The 17,576-nt window shown below is 44.5% G+C and overlaps 1 protein-coding gene across 1 annotated transcript; it reads left to right on the forward strand.

Annotated features, from left to right (window-relative positions):
- The first annotated feature begins 9,106 nt into the window (after window positions 1–9,106).
- On the forward strand, window positions 9,107–17,008 carry sall3b (spalt-like transcription factor 3b). The gene is made up of 3 exons (XM_086063236.1): window positions 9,107–9,358; window positions 12,451–15,338; window positions 16,597–17,008. Exons 1-3 carry the CDS (start codon window positions 9,271–9,273, stop codon window positions 16,969–16,971), a joined length of 3,351 nt encoding a protein of 1,116 aa, XP_085919362.1. The 5' UTR covers window positions 9,107–9,270; the 3' UTR covers window positions 16,972–17,008.
- Window positions 17,009–17,576: the final 568 nt, after the last annotated feature.

Consider the following 17,576-nt stretch of genomic DNA (forward strand, 5'->3'; position numbering starts at 1 on the left):
CATTTCAATAAAAGCGCACATTGAATTTTCCAAACATTCCCACACTATTTGCGCTGTTTGTCGTATTTTTGCACTTTGTCATGAGGTTTCTCACGTTTCGTCACGACTTTCGGCAGAGTTGGAGAAAGCGAAGGGGGGGCCACATGCTGCTGCATAATATATAAATGTTGGATCATTTTAGTTTTCTGTCATCGGATAATTCAGGGGTGTTTGAGGGCGAATTCTTAGACTTTCAATTATTAAACACGCCAAAATCAATCAAACAAGCAATTATATATTATTTGTTTTTTTAGTTAATTTGATACACTAAATGTGATCAGGCAAATAGTTGAGGATTTTTCAAGATTTTGGGGTGGTCAGTGGCCCTGTATCACACGAGACTAGATGCACCCCTGCACTGAACAGCATCCGGAACCCATCTTCACATTCAGAACCAAAACGAAAGCAAATTGCAGTAAGTTGAACATTAAAAACAAATATCTAAAAAATTCCTGCTCTCCTCGAAGGTACTCGTCCTACCCATCATTTCAAAATCTTTTTACTTTCCCCCACGATTAAAATTTCGATTCCTAAATTAAAAAGTTCAACATTCCGGCGTAAAGCAAAAAAGTTCAGAGGTAAAAATTGAAATTTTTAAATAAAACATACTTTTTGTACGGGAGCGGATTATATTGTGTACCTAATAAAGTGTCCAAAGGAAGGATAACAGTCGGACCTTACCAAAATGGCCGCCTGTATCTACAGGAAACAGGAAGTGCAGGTTAACCAGTTTCAGTCTCCTGACAGTTTGTCACGTGTCGCCAAGCCAAACTTTTTTATTTATTTAGTTGTTTAATTTCAAACTATAGCTCATAAATGTTGTGATTGGTTGTCCAATTTTTTGGGGTCCTCTCTGATTGGATGGTTTCCCCCTTAACTCATTTTGCCATTGATTTGACTGTAAATGAGGGAAAGAGTTCATTTTTAGCGAGAATTGTGAGAACGTCCCATAATTAAGCATGCAGATTTATTCCCTCAGTCCTACGTCATCTTTTTTTTTTGCTTTTGTTTTTTTTGAGTGAGGGGGAGTCAGGCGGCTTTGTAGAGGGGCTTTGTGGGTGGGGGTCGGTGGGCGGGGGGGGGGGGGGCTTGTGGATGATTAGCTTCTTTTTGTCCTCTGTGGGGTTTTTTTTTTACCCTTGTGAGAAGATTAAATATTTCTGCTTGAGAAACTCTTTTTAGGGTGCCACTGACTGCTGTCCTGCTGCACCCTCTCACCCCCCCTCCGTCCTCTCCCAGTCAGACCCCCCCCCCCGACCCCCAGACCAAAAACACATCTCTCTCAGTTTGTCATTCCAAAATGTGGTGAAAAAATGTAATCTTCTCACAAAGAATAGGAAAAAAAAAAAGAGGCTAGAGAGGAATTTTTTTGCAAGTGGCCTCTTTATTAGGGGGTGGGGGTATCCCCCCCCCCCCTTCCCCCCTTCACAGTATCCACACACAACAGGGCTCCATATATCTGTCAAATAATTAGCCAGTGTGGCCGGACAAAGCTTGCGTTTCATACATCAGCAATTGAATGCATCATCACTGTATCGTGACGCCTCATGGGAACTTCAGATGGCTTGGCTGCAATACGGACTAAATGTACTCAACAACTACTTTTTGTTGCTGTCGATTTCATATGTTTTGGAACTTTGCTGCACGTATTTTTTGGAACTTTGCATGCGTGTCATCTCGTATTTCTAAACTGGAATCAAAGTCGGTTGAAGAATAAACTTAAGCTAATAAAGGAATAAAAACTCATAATAATAATAATAATAATATGAAATGTATTGGAGAGAAATACATATAGTTGCATTTTACAATTTTATATGCTAAAGATTAGATAGCTCTTGATACGAAAATAAAAATGCACTGAGCTGTCACCAATTGTCTGACAAATGCAATAATGCCATCTAGTGGCAGAAAAATGAGCAACACAAATCATGATCACCCTCGTTTTTTTACAGTACAGTGCATCTTTTTAATTTTAACTCCATTTTATGGATTATTATGAAAGTACTGTATCATTGACGAAAAGATGCAGCCATGTTTACATATATTTTTGTTAATTCGCCTTGGACACAAACGAGTGTCAGTGTCGCGGCGAGAAGTTAAACAGGCTCTTGACTGTCATGTGACACAAATCTGTCTTGGCCCCCTCAATGTTGCTCTTTATTTGCTTCCCCCCCCCCACCCCAACACACCCGCCCACCCCAGACTGCGATTTATAAACACAACACGCCACACAATGGCCGCCTTGTTTGCTAAACGGGATAGCCTTAATGGAGACTTATATTTCCAGGATTATATCTGCATTCACTTGCAAATTGTTGGTGGGAGCAGTGGGAGTTGGGGGGGGGGGGGGGGGGGGAGAGGCGAGGGGGGGGGGGATTCAGTGCTCTTCCTCTGTCTATGAATAATAGTATCATTTGAATTAAGTGGACACCTGGTGCAGCGGGTTCGGGCCGCGGAGGCGCGCCGCTGACCCGCAGCCGCTTGCCAACTTCCCGCTTTCCCAGCCTGTCCTTATCCGTCCCCTGCAGCCTCCAATTACCTTCTCGCTCCCCGCTAAATGCCACGCACTTGTAACTTTAGTCTCCCCGCGGCCAAAAAGCTGCTGGGAGCAACTTTTTTTTTTTTTTTTTTTTTTGAAAGAGCGCAGGAAGCAGGAGAAATTCTTATCCATCTCCTCTTTAGATTCTGAAAGAGCCGGTGTCACGTTGCCAGGAAAAAAAGTTCCAATTAAATACAGTAAAAAAAAAAAAAAGGAGATAAAATGACAGCTCACCGGATACGCAACTAAAGCGCCTTTTGTTGATTTATTGTACATTAGTCAGCCGGCCGCGCACGTGAAAGGCGGGGGATTCTATTTGTATGCGTCCCGCGTGCCCGCCGCACACAATCGGGCCTGTATTGCAAATTTATACCAGGATGTCGTTTTAGTGGCCGGGACAAAAACACAAAGTTTTTCAACTTGAGTGTCTGCTTTTGACGGAGGCTCACAAACAAAGCTTTGTTTCCCAAAAGCTCACAGATGTCCAGTCCGGCGCACTTTGTTGTTCCTGCACAACAGTTGGGGAAATACTCTTAAGCGTGCGCGCGCGGCGCGCGGCAATGCTAGCGAGCTACTTTTCGCATAATTAATAATAATAATAATAACAATAATGAAGATGATAATGATAATGATACATAACAACAATTTATCACATGTAAATATAAATAATATAAAAATACAAATAAATATAAAAATAATAATATAAATAATATAAATATATGGAAAGCAATGTTTTTTTTTTTTAACCCTGTAAAGCTTAACGTATTGTATTAAATACAAGACATTTTGAGCCCTCTATTTAATGGGCATAATACCCCCCCCCCCCCCCGCCCTCAATCAAAACCCTGACGTATATGATCTGACACATGCATTGCACGGATAATCCACTAGAGGGCAGTAATCACCCAGCTGATGGCTTTTCCAGCGACCTTGCATGATCGTCCCAATTGGGAAAGGAGAGACACTTCTTAATAGTGGGAATGTTCTTTCTGATGATCATCATATTTTGACAGTTATAAATGTACGAATTTAAAGCGTTTTGTTTGAGTGTATCAAAAATGGCACAAATCAAGTGTCATGTGGAAGTTGACTTTCCCAAAACATTTGTTGTTGTTGTTGAAAAGGACAAATAAATACCTTATTTGCAAAGAATCAGAATTTGCTCTCATATATTTCATGGCTCAGGCTTTATAGGGTTAATTCCCGTTTTTTGTTCATTTTCATTTTGTGAAACCTTCTGATCAACGTTCTGGTGTTGAGGTCAAAGGGCAGATCCCTAATAGAGCTGGTGAGCACGCAACAAGCCGCGCTCTTTCCATCTCTTCCCGTCCGAGCATCGAAATGTATTTCTGCTGAGTCATGACGCGTGTCATCTCGCTGGCTCAGACATTAACACAAACACAAAGCATGACCGCACGTTTTGTCACCGGTCTCGCTCGTGTAATTTGTCTGTCTGAACATGCAGGCAACGATCATAATCTGACTCAGAAACATTTTCCCATCACGTTCCCGCGCCATCAAATAAACAGTGCCGACCATGACGGCGCAGTTATCCGGAACCTGCGCCTCCTGTCCCGGACTTTTGTGGCCAGGGTCCGTTTGTCAAATGAAGGCTTGGAAAGTGACGGAAATATGCACAAAAATTATAATGTTGTTCATGAGATCCAGGTGTTTTAAGCGGCCTCGCCAGTGGCTTGCTTTTTTTTTTTTTCTTCCTCCTATCGTTTCACAGGACTGGACGGCACCCAAAAAAATCGGCCCTGGCATTTCGACTTAGGCCCGCCCCCGGCCCAGCCCGACTCTTGTCGAACACGTTCTGCCACGGATGTTTGCGGATGATGTTTCAAAAGAGGCCGTGGAATGATTCCAGGGAATCAATTCAGTGGTAACCGGTTATCAAATAGAACCAGCGCCGGTTTTAGAATCCTAACCCTAGCGGATACTAACTCCAACAATTAGGAAACTATTTTTCTGTCCATGTACAAACAAAATACAAGACATCCACACAATCTGTTTTTCTGCGCCTCGATCAAATCCACCGAAATTGCGTAACATCGCCTGCGCCGCAACTTAGACCCGGTTTTATCTGGTCTAATATCGAATCTATTTTCTGTCACCTGATTGTTAAAGAAAATGGAAATGCGGCCGTCTTTACGCCGAGCGTACGTGTTTTCCCGAAATGTGGTGTGAGAAGTTGCAATGATTTTCTGTGACTCACAGGAAGTGACTTGTTCGAGACCCAGAATTCCACACCAAAAGAACTCGCCGTCCTTTTTGTTTACAGACGCAGACACTTTCTATTTGTTCCCTTTTTGGGGGATTATTTTTTTTTTTTCTGATTTCACAAGAATCTGCCATGTCCCGCCCACGCAAAACCTCTCTGACCTAACACGATTCCTTTCGGAGGTATCGGGGGTCGGGGGTCATGTTTTACGGTCTCAGGCCAGAGCAGCTGTCATGTATTAATTAAAATCCAAATAGGTCGTATTGATTGTGTTATCGGGCCACTGCAGCCCGGACCGGGCCTATTGATCCCTCGTGTGATTTATGATCATTTTCACACACGCGAGTGAAAACGCCTTCGGTGTGATTTTACGAGGAAACGGAAGCTGAGTGAGTGTCATTCTTTCAGATCTGGTCTGACTTAAACGGCGGCCGGCCCGCCCGCCCAGGCGGGAAACCCTCTCGGGAGACGAATGTTCTGCTAAATGTTGTTCTGATCCGGCGACTTTCGTTGAAAAGTAAATCACATGAACAGGCGGCCTCCACATGCCGGAAATTCTGAGATTTTTCTTGGTTTGGATTTTGCGTTTGTTGTCATGTCCAATTCTTGCATCTTTACATACAACAGATTTGTTTGTGTAAAGCTTTAAGGCGGGGATGGAAAACGTCTTACAGATGTTTTGATTTGGAAATAATGTAGTGCTGGAAAAAAAATAATTACTACTTCCCTATTTGCCATTTTATTACGTTTTTTCATTGTTCCCTAATGTCTTTCATGGTTAGTTTGGGCACTTACTGTATGTTATGTTGATTATATTTTAACTTCCACCACTGCCGATAGTGATCGGAAACTTTCTGTGCAACATCTTGAAGTGTTTACCACCACAGTCGACTTGCTCGCCTGCCTGTTGGACCAAGACTGGAATCTTCCATCACACTCATTTTTACTATCAAACCAGCTTTGTTTTTTTCAGTAAATAGTTATTAACCCTATAAAGCCAAACGTATCATATTGAACTACAAAGACATTTTGAGTCCTCTATTTCATGAGTATAATCTTTTTTTCCCCTTCATCAAAACCCTGATGTATATGATCTGACATGCATTGCACGGATAATCCATTAGAGGGCAGTAATCACCCAGCTGATGGCTTTTCCAGCGACCTTGCAAGATCGTCCCAATTGAGAAAGGAAGCGACACGTCTTAATAGTGGGAAATGGTCCTTCTGGTTTTTGGAAATACTCATATTAAAGCATTGTGACTGGATGTATCAAATATGACACAAATCAAAAGTCATATGTGGAATTTGATTTTCATTTTTATTCAAAAGGACCAATTTTCTCTCATTTATTTTATGGTTCAGGCTCTAATTGGTTGTCATTTCCTACATTCTAAAAACAGTTGGGTCAAAAGTTATGGACACAAAAATGGACCGATCCACTTTATGGGTCAATTTAACCGAACTTTCTGGGTAGTTTTATACAAAATGACCCAAGTAGATGATCGGTCCATTGTTGGGTTATTTTTGACCCAATGTTTTTTTAGAGTGTATTATATACCTCGACTTACAAGTGACATAATTTAGGATATTTTTGTGTGTGTCTTGAGTTGCAAGCAGTTTGACTTGAGGCTGAGATGGTAGCAATGAAGTTCACAGCAAGCAGCTGTTTGACATGTTCGAAACAATTTTCCTAAAAAGTGTAAAAGTCCTATTTTTTCCTGTTTATTGCTATTACTAATAAAATTTACTGGAAACTAAACGTAAAGAAAAGAGAATTAATTACACGTGTTTTTTTTGCCTTACAAACGTCTGTTAGCTTAATGCTAACACACAATGCAAAGTTCCATAGGCGTGCTAACGACGCTAAACTAGCTTTGATCCACAGTACTTCTAAGTTTTTAAACAAATTACATTTGAACACAAATGGTGTCAACATATGCAGACAAAGCACACAGCAATACTCACAGGCATATATTCTTTATCCTCTGGGGAAAACAGCTCATTTGTGACGGTCTTCTTCTGTGTTTCAGCGTCAAACATTCTACGGAAGTAGTGCATGTTATACTGCCCCCTGGTGTCTGAGGCGCATACAAAAGACTTCATTGCAGAATTGATGCATGAAATCATGACGCACGAAATATTCAATTCTCCAGATTCTATTTCATTTCGTTGCCGTTAGTGATAATAATAATCGCGCATCAAATGTATGCGTTGCATTTGCTTCGTTGTGTTATCGCAGACACTGTACAACGCTGAGCTAACCAGTCGGAACCGTGCGAGGAGATCACGGTCAAGTTGCGACCCGGTTAGATTTCGCCCGAGGGGGCGACGGGACGACACCGATTAGCAAGAATCGATATCAAATCAAGGAATGCTGGGGCGTCCCGATAAGCGGCGAGCTATTCATCATAAGCAAACTTGATGCTTTCCCGAAGAGATGATTATCCGGGCCAGGACAGGAGAGGAGAGCCGGGCCTTATCTGCCCCCAACAGCGCAATTGAAGACGACGCGGCGATCAATAGCGGGCCGCTTGTGTGAAGTACTTGCAATTATCAACAGCTGATTCGGTCCCGAGCACGCTCCCTTCCGCTGCCACGTCCAACTACATCTTTTCACAGCACATGATTACAAGTTCAGGGACAATGTTGCTTGAAAAGGAGGATTACAGCTTTGTTTGCGTGGAGGAGTGCTCTTCATTCAGCATCCAGGGAACGGAAAACGGCTATTTCGCAGCTCTGCTGTAATTCCATGACATTATACCTTGCAGGAAAAAAGTTTGTAAAAAAATGGATTTGAGTGTGAATGTCTGTCTCTCAGCACTCAGGTTTGTGACGGTTTAATGTGCACTTGAAAGCATGTCTTAGCGTTCACGTTCAAAATTGTTTCAGTTGAAAGCACGTCTCTACAGGAAATCAATATTTTCAATAATCAAGTGTTGGCGTGGATCCTTGTTTCTCAGCATTCACACAAAATAAATCATAGAAACATTTGATTCTTGAATAAAAGCTCGTCTCTCAGCATCCCTATAGTAAAACATGTTTGATGTATTTGCTATACAGTTTGAATGCTCGTCTCTCAGCATTCAACAAACTAGTTTGAACATTTTAATGCCTCACATATAATTGGTATAGGAATGCTTGTCTTTCAGCATTAATATAGTAAAACATGTTTGATGTATTTGCTATACAGTTTGAATGCTCGTCTCTCAGCATTCAACAAACTAGTTGAACATTTTAATGCCTCACATATAATTGGTAGGAATGCTTGTCTTTCAGCATTAATATAGTAAAACATGTTTGATGTATTTGCTATACAGTTTGAATGCTCGTCTCTCAGCATTCAACAAACTAGTTGAACATTTTAATGCCTCACATATAATTGGTATAGGAATGCTTGTCTTTCAGCATTAATATAGTAAAACATGTTTGATGTATTTGCTATACAGTTTGAATGTTCGTCTCTCAGCATTCACCCAATTAGTTTGAACTTTCTAATGCATCACATATTATTGGTAGGAAAGCTTGTCTCTCAGTATTCAGTGGTGGGAATGTGTAAATGGATGTGAATGCTTGTCACTCAGCATCACACAAAAATTTGATGTCGAACTGAAAGTGTGTTTCTTAGCATTCACATAACTATGAATGAATTGATGTGAGATGGGCATTCATAACCATAATAATAAAAAAAAACATTTGATTCTCAGCATTCATATTATAAGGTTACATGCTTTGAGACAAATGCTACGTCATTTGATAGCTTCTTTTTTCTTTTTTTTTGCTGACAAATTCTTATACAATATAGTATGCAAAAATGACGCATGTTAATGCTCATCACTCAGCACTCACATGACCCGGCCGCTATTTATTCACTTTTCTTCCCCTTGTGTTTTATGGCGCCGAAAGTGTGGGAGGTCCAGCACACCTCCGGACCTTCACCGCGTGGAGCTCCACGCCGGGAGGAGGAGGAGGAGGCGCCGGCCGAGGAGGGAGCCTCTAGCCGCCTGCCACCTGGACGACACACTCGGCCCTCCAACCATGCAACGTCAGCGGCTTCCCCCTCCCGGAAAAGGTGCGCAAAAAAAAAAAGTGGGATTAAAAAGGCATGCGTGAACCTCCGGGACGTCCCGCTCGGAGTTGCGCGTAAAAAGCAGCTGATCGCCGCCGCCTCCGCCTTCCAAAGGGAAGTCATCGAACGTCACGCCTCATTTCCATACAAGTTAGCCAATCCCCCTTGAGCAAAAAAAAAAAAAAGCACGAAACCCCCACCCCCTTTTTTCGATCATCATCATTCTCATCATCGCGCTGACATGCGCAATCGCCACCCGGGGGCTCCCACACAGCGCAGCGTCCGTGTGCGCGCATTTCAGCTCGCACCCGCAGCCCCGCAGCCAGCCGGCGGCTCCCTGCAGTCGCTGCGAGCCGACGACGGCGGGCCAGGCGGCGTGCGTGCGTGCGTGCACGCGGCGACATGTCCCGGCGCAAGCAAGCCAAGCCGCAGCACCTTCGGACCGGACACGACGAGCCCCGGGGCGGCCTGCGCCTCCTCCGCCATGACGGTATGTGAAGTGCCGTGGAAGTTGTGAGCGCAAAAAAAGTGCAAGTAATTGTACTCAAAATACTCAATTGAAGTTCACGTTACTCCCAAATATGACTTTTAATTTATTGGTAGTTTTATTATTGATGTGCTATTTATTTATTTAAAATTTGAGCCTTTTTGACGTTAGGTATTTGGAAAAATGTTGGCCGAGTATTTAATCAGTTTATTTAAAAACATATATATTTATATGTATATATATCTGCATTCCCATTACAGTTTTGTCTCGAATTATTGATATTACTTCTTAAACATGATTTAAGTTTGCAATATCTGAATGTTTGCGTGAGCATATAGACCTTTTTTTTTGAACGCACTTTTCCTCAGTTGCAATCGTTCTACCTCGTGACACCGTTTTTTTTTTTATTCTGGCCTATTCACTTTTACAAACAGAGCAAAAAAAATGTGAAGACTTTTTGTTAAATTATGCTCAACAACAAAACAGCCTCTTTACCTCAATACAATAATTGCTATTGTCCTTAAACAGATCTTCCCGCCTGTATGTTATCGCACACATCATATTTTCTAATTGCCATCAAATTCTAAATTCACTTGCTGGGCGAGCAGATGTCATTCGAACCTTTTCGAGCCGCCAGGATTGAATTAGTCGTAAATAAAAAGTGCAGTTTTGATTGGAGAGTGTTAATGTAATGTAAATGGATTCTAATCGCTTTAGTGTAATAAGATCCATTTCAAGCTTCTGGTAGAATATTACGTTTGCTCACATGTTACGATGCTCAACTATTGGTCGTCCGTCGTTTATTTATGGCACCCCCTCGTGTCGGCATCATAATACACTTAGCGCATCAGAGGTTAAAAGGTCAAGCGGCGAGGCCGACAGGAGAAGTCTGCCTACGGTTCTGAAACCGCGCGGGCAGGACCGGCCGTAAATCTGCTGCCTTGCTCCTGTTATTATGGAGCGAATTACAGCGCTGGAAATGGACACGATACATTCACGCCTTGTATTATATTTGGACAAATATTTCAAAGCTGGAAATATAAAAAAAAAAAAAACACACATTGCCTTTGTTTTCTCTGGAAGTAACTCGTACAAAGTAAGCCTAGAGAGACTCGGCTTTTTTTCGTTCTTTTTTTTTTTTTTTTTGCCAGACTTGCTCGAGACCACCCACTTGGTGAGCTGCTGATTGTTTACCTCTGACAGGGCCCTACTTTGGCATGGATCGCCTTCACTCCACGCTAATTGCACACTTGCATTGTCAGGCTGAAAATGTGGCTAGCTGTCTTCTTTTTTCCTTTTTTTTTTTTTTTTTTTTTACATTTGTCAATGCAAACAAATTGTTTGCATTAGGATTTATCGACTCGCTTGCGACAGTTTCGGCTTCCCTTGAACGCGTTATAAATGCAGACGCTTGTGCTTAATGCTCGAAAAACATGGAGCGGTGGAGTGGTTAGTAGATCCGCTTCACACTCGAGGATTCTGGGTTCGAATGTCAGCTCAGGGATGCACGGTTGAAGAGTTTGAACACAAAAGCAGAGATCTGTGTGTTTTGTGAAATCTGTCAAATTGAATGTTTTTATTTTTCTGGTTCATGTCAAATCTAATAATTTGTATTAGGCTAATTTGGGGGGGTCAAATTCCAAGAAAATAATTTAGTTAAAAAACAGACAAGTCCAAACTTTTCACTTGACTATCAAATTTACTTAAATGCTAAGTATTGTGTTTTGTGAGTAAAAAAATAGCAGGAAAAGTCATGAACGTAAATAGATTTTTTTTTTAAACAGAAAAGTGGCAGTTGGTGAAATGTTTAGTAAATCTGCCTCTCAATTGGGAGGACCCAGTTTGAATCCATTTTAGTGTTCTGACCATATTGGTAGTGTTTTCCAAGCATTTTCTGATTAGAAATTCAACATGAGGGCGACACGATGCAGTAGTGGTTACAATGACTGGCTCGCAGTTGACGGGTCCTGGGTTTGAATCTCAGCTCTGGCTGTTTTTCAAGCTTTTTCCAGAGGATACCTTCCGCATGAGGGCAGCATGGTGTGATAGTGGTTTGCAGGTTTGCCTTACAGTTGAGAAGTTCTGAGTTTGAATCTTGGCTCTGTCCCTCCAGCACCGAGTTTGAAATGAATCCCAAAAAACACGCACATTAGCTTCACTTGAAGACTCCAAATTGTCCTGCAAGCGTGAAATTCCTCACGAAATATGTACACATTTCCCCCATGCGCAAATCAATTCCAAAAATCTCCAAATCTGGATCTGTTCGTTTAAATGTATTTCCCGGACACAAGCTGGTGCGGCAAAGAATGTTGTCAAGTCGACTCTTTTCCATCTGCTGTTTTTTTTTTTTTGATTCCTGCTGCCTGCTTCTCTAATGGCGCGAAGCCCGAACAGATTGAATCAAAAGTCCTCGCGCAAAGTCGTCTATTAGCTGAATGTGGAGGACAACGCGATTGTTCTTAAAAGTGCAGTCAAAAAGTGGCCTCATTTCCTGTTTTTCCATGCCACTGGATTAAATAAACACGGGGGTGAAATCAATGCCACGTATGGACGTTGATTATCTGTGCCAAAGCACAACTGAGAGGTCAGATAACTATTATTGAACCTCATTGATTTTTTCCCGGCAGATTATTAACATCTGAGGACGTTTGAGTGAAACATTTGGGCAAGGCAGTCAACTGACTGAGGACCCCCTGGGGGGTCCGCAAGCTGAGTTTGGAGGTCCGCAAAATAATTAGCAATACATTATTGTGTCATAGCATTTTTTTTCAAAGTGCAAATCTGCAACTTTACCTTTAAACTTGCAATTTCTCTTCTAGTCATGTTTAACTCATTCACTGCCATTGACGACTTTAGACGTCAAAGATACATTTTTAATTGGGCGGGCAGTGAGTGGGTTAGTTGGCATCAAGATAAACGGAAAAGCTTCTCCCCTGTAAGGGGTCTCCTGACCCAAAATGCTTGCGAACCCTTGGAATAGAAACGAGCTCTTGCGCTGTGTATGGTATATCCTCTCAAATAGGTCAATTCTTGTAATTCTCCACACAACATGGTGGGACAAATAACTTATCCCGTGACATTCATCTGTCTGCCAGGCTCCGTGGAAGACGCGGAGAGAGAGGACCTCAGCGGGACAGGAAGTTCCTGCCGCGGCGAGGACACGCGCGTTTGCCGCCAATGCTGCGCCGAGTTCTTCACTTGGAGCGATCTGAGTGAGCACCGGAAATCCTGCGTTGAGGATCGCTCGGTCTTGATGATTGTGAGGGACGGCAAAGGCGGCGGTGCTGCCGAGTCCCCGACGGGACCCTCGCCGGTTCCCGGCGTGGAGTCCGGTGACTCGTCAGCAGGGGAGTCGGCCGGCGAGTTGGCGGTGACCGATTGTGACAGCCTGGACGAGGTTATGGAGGTAGAACTTGGGCCACAGGACAAATATGCCTTCAGTCCTCCTCCGCCAGATCCCACCGAGACCATGCAGGCGCTACCCAGCACCAACGTGACCCTGGAAATTCTGCACAGCACCAGGGTGGCCGTGGCTCAGTTCTCCCAAAGGGTGGACGGCGCCGCCGCCGGTGGGCGGTCGGCCTCGGCCGCCATCCCGGTTATCCTGGAGCACTTACTGGCTTTGCAGCAGCAACAGGTCCACCAGCTGCACCTGATCGAGCAGATCTGCAGCCAGGTGGCCACCATGAACAGGCAGCCGAGCAAGGAGGCCTTAAACCCGGTGTCCAGAGCCTTGTGCCTGGTGGCGAACCCCTACCCTCCTACCGTCATGCCACTGTCAGGAAATAAACCCTCCAACATCAATGGCCAAGCTGCTGTTTCGCTGTCAACCGTGCCTGAAAAATCACAAAACCTCCCCCCACAAACTGTATGCAGGCAACCGGTTTTTCGAGACGTTGCGTGTACTTCAGCTTCTTCCTCGGAAAACTCAACCCCGTCCCTCTCCAGTTGTAGCGGCATCTCTGCATTAATGCATCCTTACGCTGGATCGCATCCAAGCAGCAGCCCTCAAACCCTGAGCTCTCCGAATCCTCCCCCCCCGGGGCAGGCCAGCGTCCCCTACCTGCCCCACAGCCCCCCCGGCAGCGTCATCTTCCCCAATCCTTTAGCCAGCATCGCCGCCACGGCCAATGCGCTCGACCCGCTGGAGGCCATGATGAAGCACCGGAAGGGGAAGCCGCCCGGTGCATCGTTGTTCGAAACGAAAGCCGGCCCCGAGGAGCCCTTTTTCAAGCACAAATGCCGCTTCTGCGCCAAAGTGTTTGGCAGCGACAGCGCCCTGCAGATCCACCTGCGCTCCCACACTGGAGAGCGGCCCTTCAAATGCAACATCTGCGGCAACCGCTTCTCCACCAAGGGCAACTTGAAGGTGCACTTCCAGAGGCACAAAGACAAGTACCCTCGAGTCCAGATGAACCCGTACCCCGTGCCAGAGTATCTGGACAACGTGCCAACCAGCTCTGGGATCCCCTACGGGATGACCGTGTCGCCAGAAAAAGCCGTCTCTTCGTGGCTGGATAGCAAGCCTGTCTTAACGAGCTTGCCGGCCTCCGCGGGTCTTCCGCTCTCCTCCAATAGAACCGGCATCGTGGGCTCGAGTGAGCCTTCAAGTGGAACACCATCTGCTCCGTCCTTGTATTGGCCAGTTTCTGGTGAGTGCGCGTCACCAAGCCGGAGAGACGGCGAGGCTCCATTGTCTCCGGTTTCAGACACTCGAAAGTCCAACCCAGAGCCAAAGGGACCCAGTAATATAAAAACAGAGGAGGTACAAATGCCACAAAGCTGCGTGCGGATCCTGAGAGGCCCTCAAGCAACCCAAGAAACCAGCAACACATCTATCGCTACCACGCCGGAACCTGTGGCGTCAGCGTCTCCCGTGTCCAGCTCCCCCTCGCCGATCCCGGCAAACGCGGAAGATTCGTCCCCCGGCGGCCTCCTGGATTATATGCAAACCTCAGAAACCTCAAAGCTGCAGCAGCTGGTGGAAAACATCGACAGAAAGATCGCCGACGCCAACCAGTGCGTCCTGTGCAAGCGCGTCCTCAGCTGCCCGAGCGCTTTGAAGATGCACTACCGCATTCACACGGGCGAGAGGCCCTTCAAGTGTAAAGCGTGCGGCCGGGCTTTCACCACCAGGGGCAACCTAAAGACCCACGTGGGTGTTCACAGGGAGAACCCACCGGTACAGGTGCGCCACTCGTGTCCCATCTGCCAGAAGAGGTTCACCAACGCCGTGGTCCTCCAGCAGCACATTCGCATGCACATGCTCGGGCAGATACCGGACTCCGCTCCGCTGGACGGGGTTCGGGAGATGGAGGGAGAGAATGAGAAGAACTTGTACAGCCCCAGTAGCAACGATTTCGCCGATGATGTCTCCATGGAGGGGGACGACGCAGAGGAAACGCAGGAGCTAGAAAATGAGGCCAGTCCTCCGAAATCTTCCCCAGAGAACCATCTGATTGACTACACCACGAACCTCAGCACCTCCTCCGGGGATCCATTTCTCACAAACGGCTACGACGACCAGATCCAGATTCAATGCTCTTTAACTGAGAAAGGAATTGAAAATCTGGGAGCCTCCAGCCCCCCCGCGACGCCGCCTTTATCACCTGCACAAAGTACTGACATTCAGGAACATTTGGCCTCGTCTGTGAAAAAAGAACACGCCGAATCCGGAGCTCAAGGCGCCCCCCGCCTGGTGACCCGGTCAATAAAGTCAGAGACGAACGGTTGCACCAAACCGTACCCGACATTTGGCGTCAACCTGTCAGCCACTTACCCGTCACTCACGAGCCCGGGAATAGCCGCCCTGCTGGGACCGACGCCCCCTCGCCGGGCGCCGAAGCAGCACAACTGCAGCGCCTGCGGGAAGAACTTCTCCTCAGCCAGCGCCCTTCAGATCCACGAGCGCACGCACACCGGCGAGAAGCCCTTCGTCTGCTCCGTCTGCGGTCGGGCCTTCACCACCAAGGGCAATCTGAAGGTAGGCCTCACCCAGGGCCACGTCGTAGTTAGGGTTATATTGGTGAAAAGAAAACCATGTCAATGCACGTAATTGTTAGGTGTGTTACAGTAGGCCAAAAATTCAACATAAAGACAAAAACATTTGAGCAAAACCTTTTTTCTGATGGTTCTCTGATGTGTCAAACTACTGTCGAGGAGGATTGAGTCGATGTCAAAAAAAAAAGTGCCTTAAGTATCGTATCAGTAGCCTAGTATCGCCAGCCTCGGTGAGTACCCAATACTTTAAAATAAGGCCCGTATTGGCCCAATAGCAAAACCTTGCATCGGTACTCGTTTATTCCTACATTTAAGTGAAACAGTAACAGCTAAAACGGGGCCATTAGTTGAACTTTTTTAGATTTGTAATGTTTAATTGTGTTTTGTTGTATGAGATACTGACTTTTATACGGTTGTTTGAAGTTTGTAATTGCTACAAAATGGATGCAAATTTTCTTTAGTGCATCTCTAATGCTTTACATGATATGTTAGCATTAAGCTAGCTGACTTTCATGAGATTAATTTATATGGTTTCGCTTGAACATTTTGGTTTTAAATGTTATGTTTAATTCTTGTATGTGATGCTGACTTTGAGGCAGTAGTTCAAAGGTTTAATTTGACTACAACATTTATGCTACTTTCCTTTAGCAAATCTATCATGTTTTTCATTATGTTAGCATGAAGCTAGCTGAAGTTTCATTAGATGAAATGATATGGTTCTGGTTATATAGGTTTGTCTTTTGTTGTATGTGATGCCGAACTTTGATGCAGTTGCTTAAAGTTCATAATTACGGCAATGTCGATGCTAATTTCCATTTGCCCATCTATAACTGTTTTACATTATGTTAGCATTAAGCTAGCTGACTTTCATTAGATGAAATGATATGGTTTGGCTGAATATTTGGGTGCTTAAACACACACAGGTTTATGAGGTTTTGTTTTGTTTGTCAGTTTTACCAAAAAGAGCATGAAATCCGGCACGCTTTGCTTCTCTTTGTTTCCTCAAAGTCACGTTGTACGATAGCCTCCCCTTTCTTGACAGCGACAGAGTGAGAAGAAACACTAAGCAATCATTTAAAATGCGTGTTTTAATAAGTATGAGTGTGTTTTGATATACAGGATTTAAGTGTCAGTCACTATTCTCATTTTATGGTTCGTGGATTTTGTCGTCAAACTAATGCTAACTTTGAAATTAGCATCCCGCGTTTTGATGAGCGCCGTCTTTTGTCGTCCCTTCGCAGGTTCACATGGGAACGCACATGTGGAACAACGCGCCGGCCAGGAGGGGCCGGCGCCTCTCGGTGGACAACCCCATGGCCCTGCTGGGCTCCGACGCCGTCAAGTTGGACCTGGCCACCCGGGCCATGCACGTGGACGCCGGCTTCTGGAGCCGCTACGCCAGCGCCATCACCGGCAGCCTGGCCCTGAAGAACAACGAGATCTCGGTGATCCAGAACCGAGGCGCGACGCCGCTGCGCTCAATGGCCGCCGGCATGGACAGAGTGAACGGCGCGGTCAGGTCCATCACGAGCCTGTCCAAAAATGGCGTGGAACTTGGGAACAACAGACATTTTTCTATGCTGATTGACGACGGTAAAGAAATTGGAATCAACTGATGCAATCTATGATGGACATTAAAGTATTTGTAAAACAGCTGGTTTCTTTTTACACACAGTGCAGTGAATGTTATGTATGAGGGCATATACATAATCAAATCCTTAGCAAATGAGAGGTCAAGCCTGCATGCTTCAAGCTGTTGGTTTGAATTCTACGTTAAACTAACACAAAACTAAATACGGTCAAACATACAGCAAAATGTTTTGCCATTGCTTAAATTAAAGGGTTATAATAATGCGACACTAATACTATTTATTATATATATATTTTTTTAAATAAACATTATTATATATAGTATTGGTTGTTTTAAATACACATGTAATTATTTTCTTTTTTTTTAAGTCGTCAGTAGCTGATTTCACTGCCACCAAATAGAGGTTGTTTTCGCAAATTTTTGCTTGCAAGCCAAACAGTTTGTATCTCGAAAAAACTCATGTATCTCAAGGCACTATTGTAATTTCAACGATTAACAAAAGTTTTCTATTGTAAAGCTAACTTATAATAAAAAATATACAATAGTCAGGCTAACCGAAATTTCCAAAGATGTTACACAAAAAAAAAATTCTACTTTAAAGCACAGGGAGCAGCAATGCATACAAACAGA

Source organism: Leptonotus elevatus, chromosome 19 (assembly GCF_054856555.1).
Source record: "Leptonotus elevatus isolate MCC_2025b chromosome 19, RoL_Lele_1.0, whole genome shotgun sequence".
Classification (NCBI taxonomy): Eukaryota; Metazoa; Chordata; class Actinopteri; order Syngnathiformes; family Syngnathidae; genus Leptonotus; species Leptonotus elevatus.

Coding starts and splice junctions, on each gene's coding strand:
- sall3b (XM_086063236.1), top strand. CDS start 9,271: ATGTCCCGGCGCAAGCAAGCCAAGCCGCAGCACCTTCGGACCGGACAC. Junction 9,359..12,450: donor GCGCCTCCTCCGCCATGACG/GTATGTGAAGTG, acceptor TCTGTCTGCCAG/GCTCCGTGGAAGACGCGGAG. Junction 15,339..16,596: donor CCACCAAGGGCAATCTGAAG/GTAGGCCTCACC, acceptor GTCCCTTCGCAG/GTTCACATGGGAACGCACAT.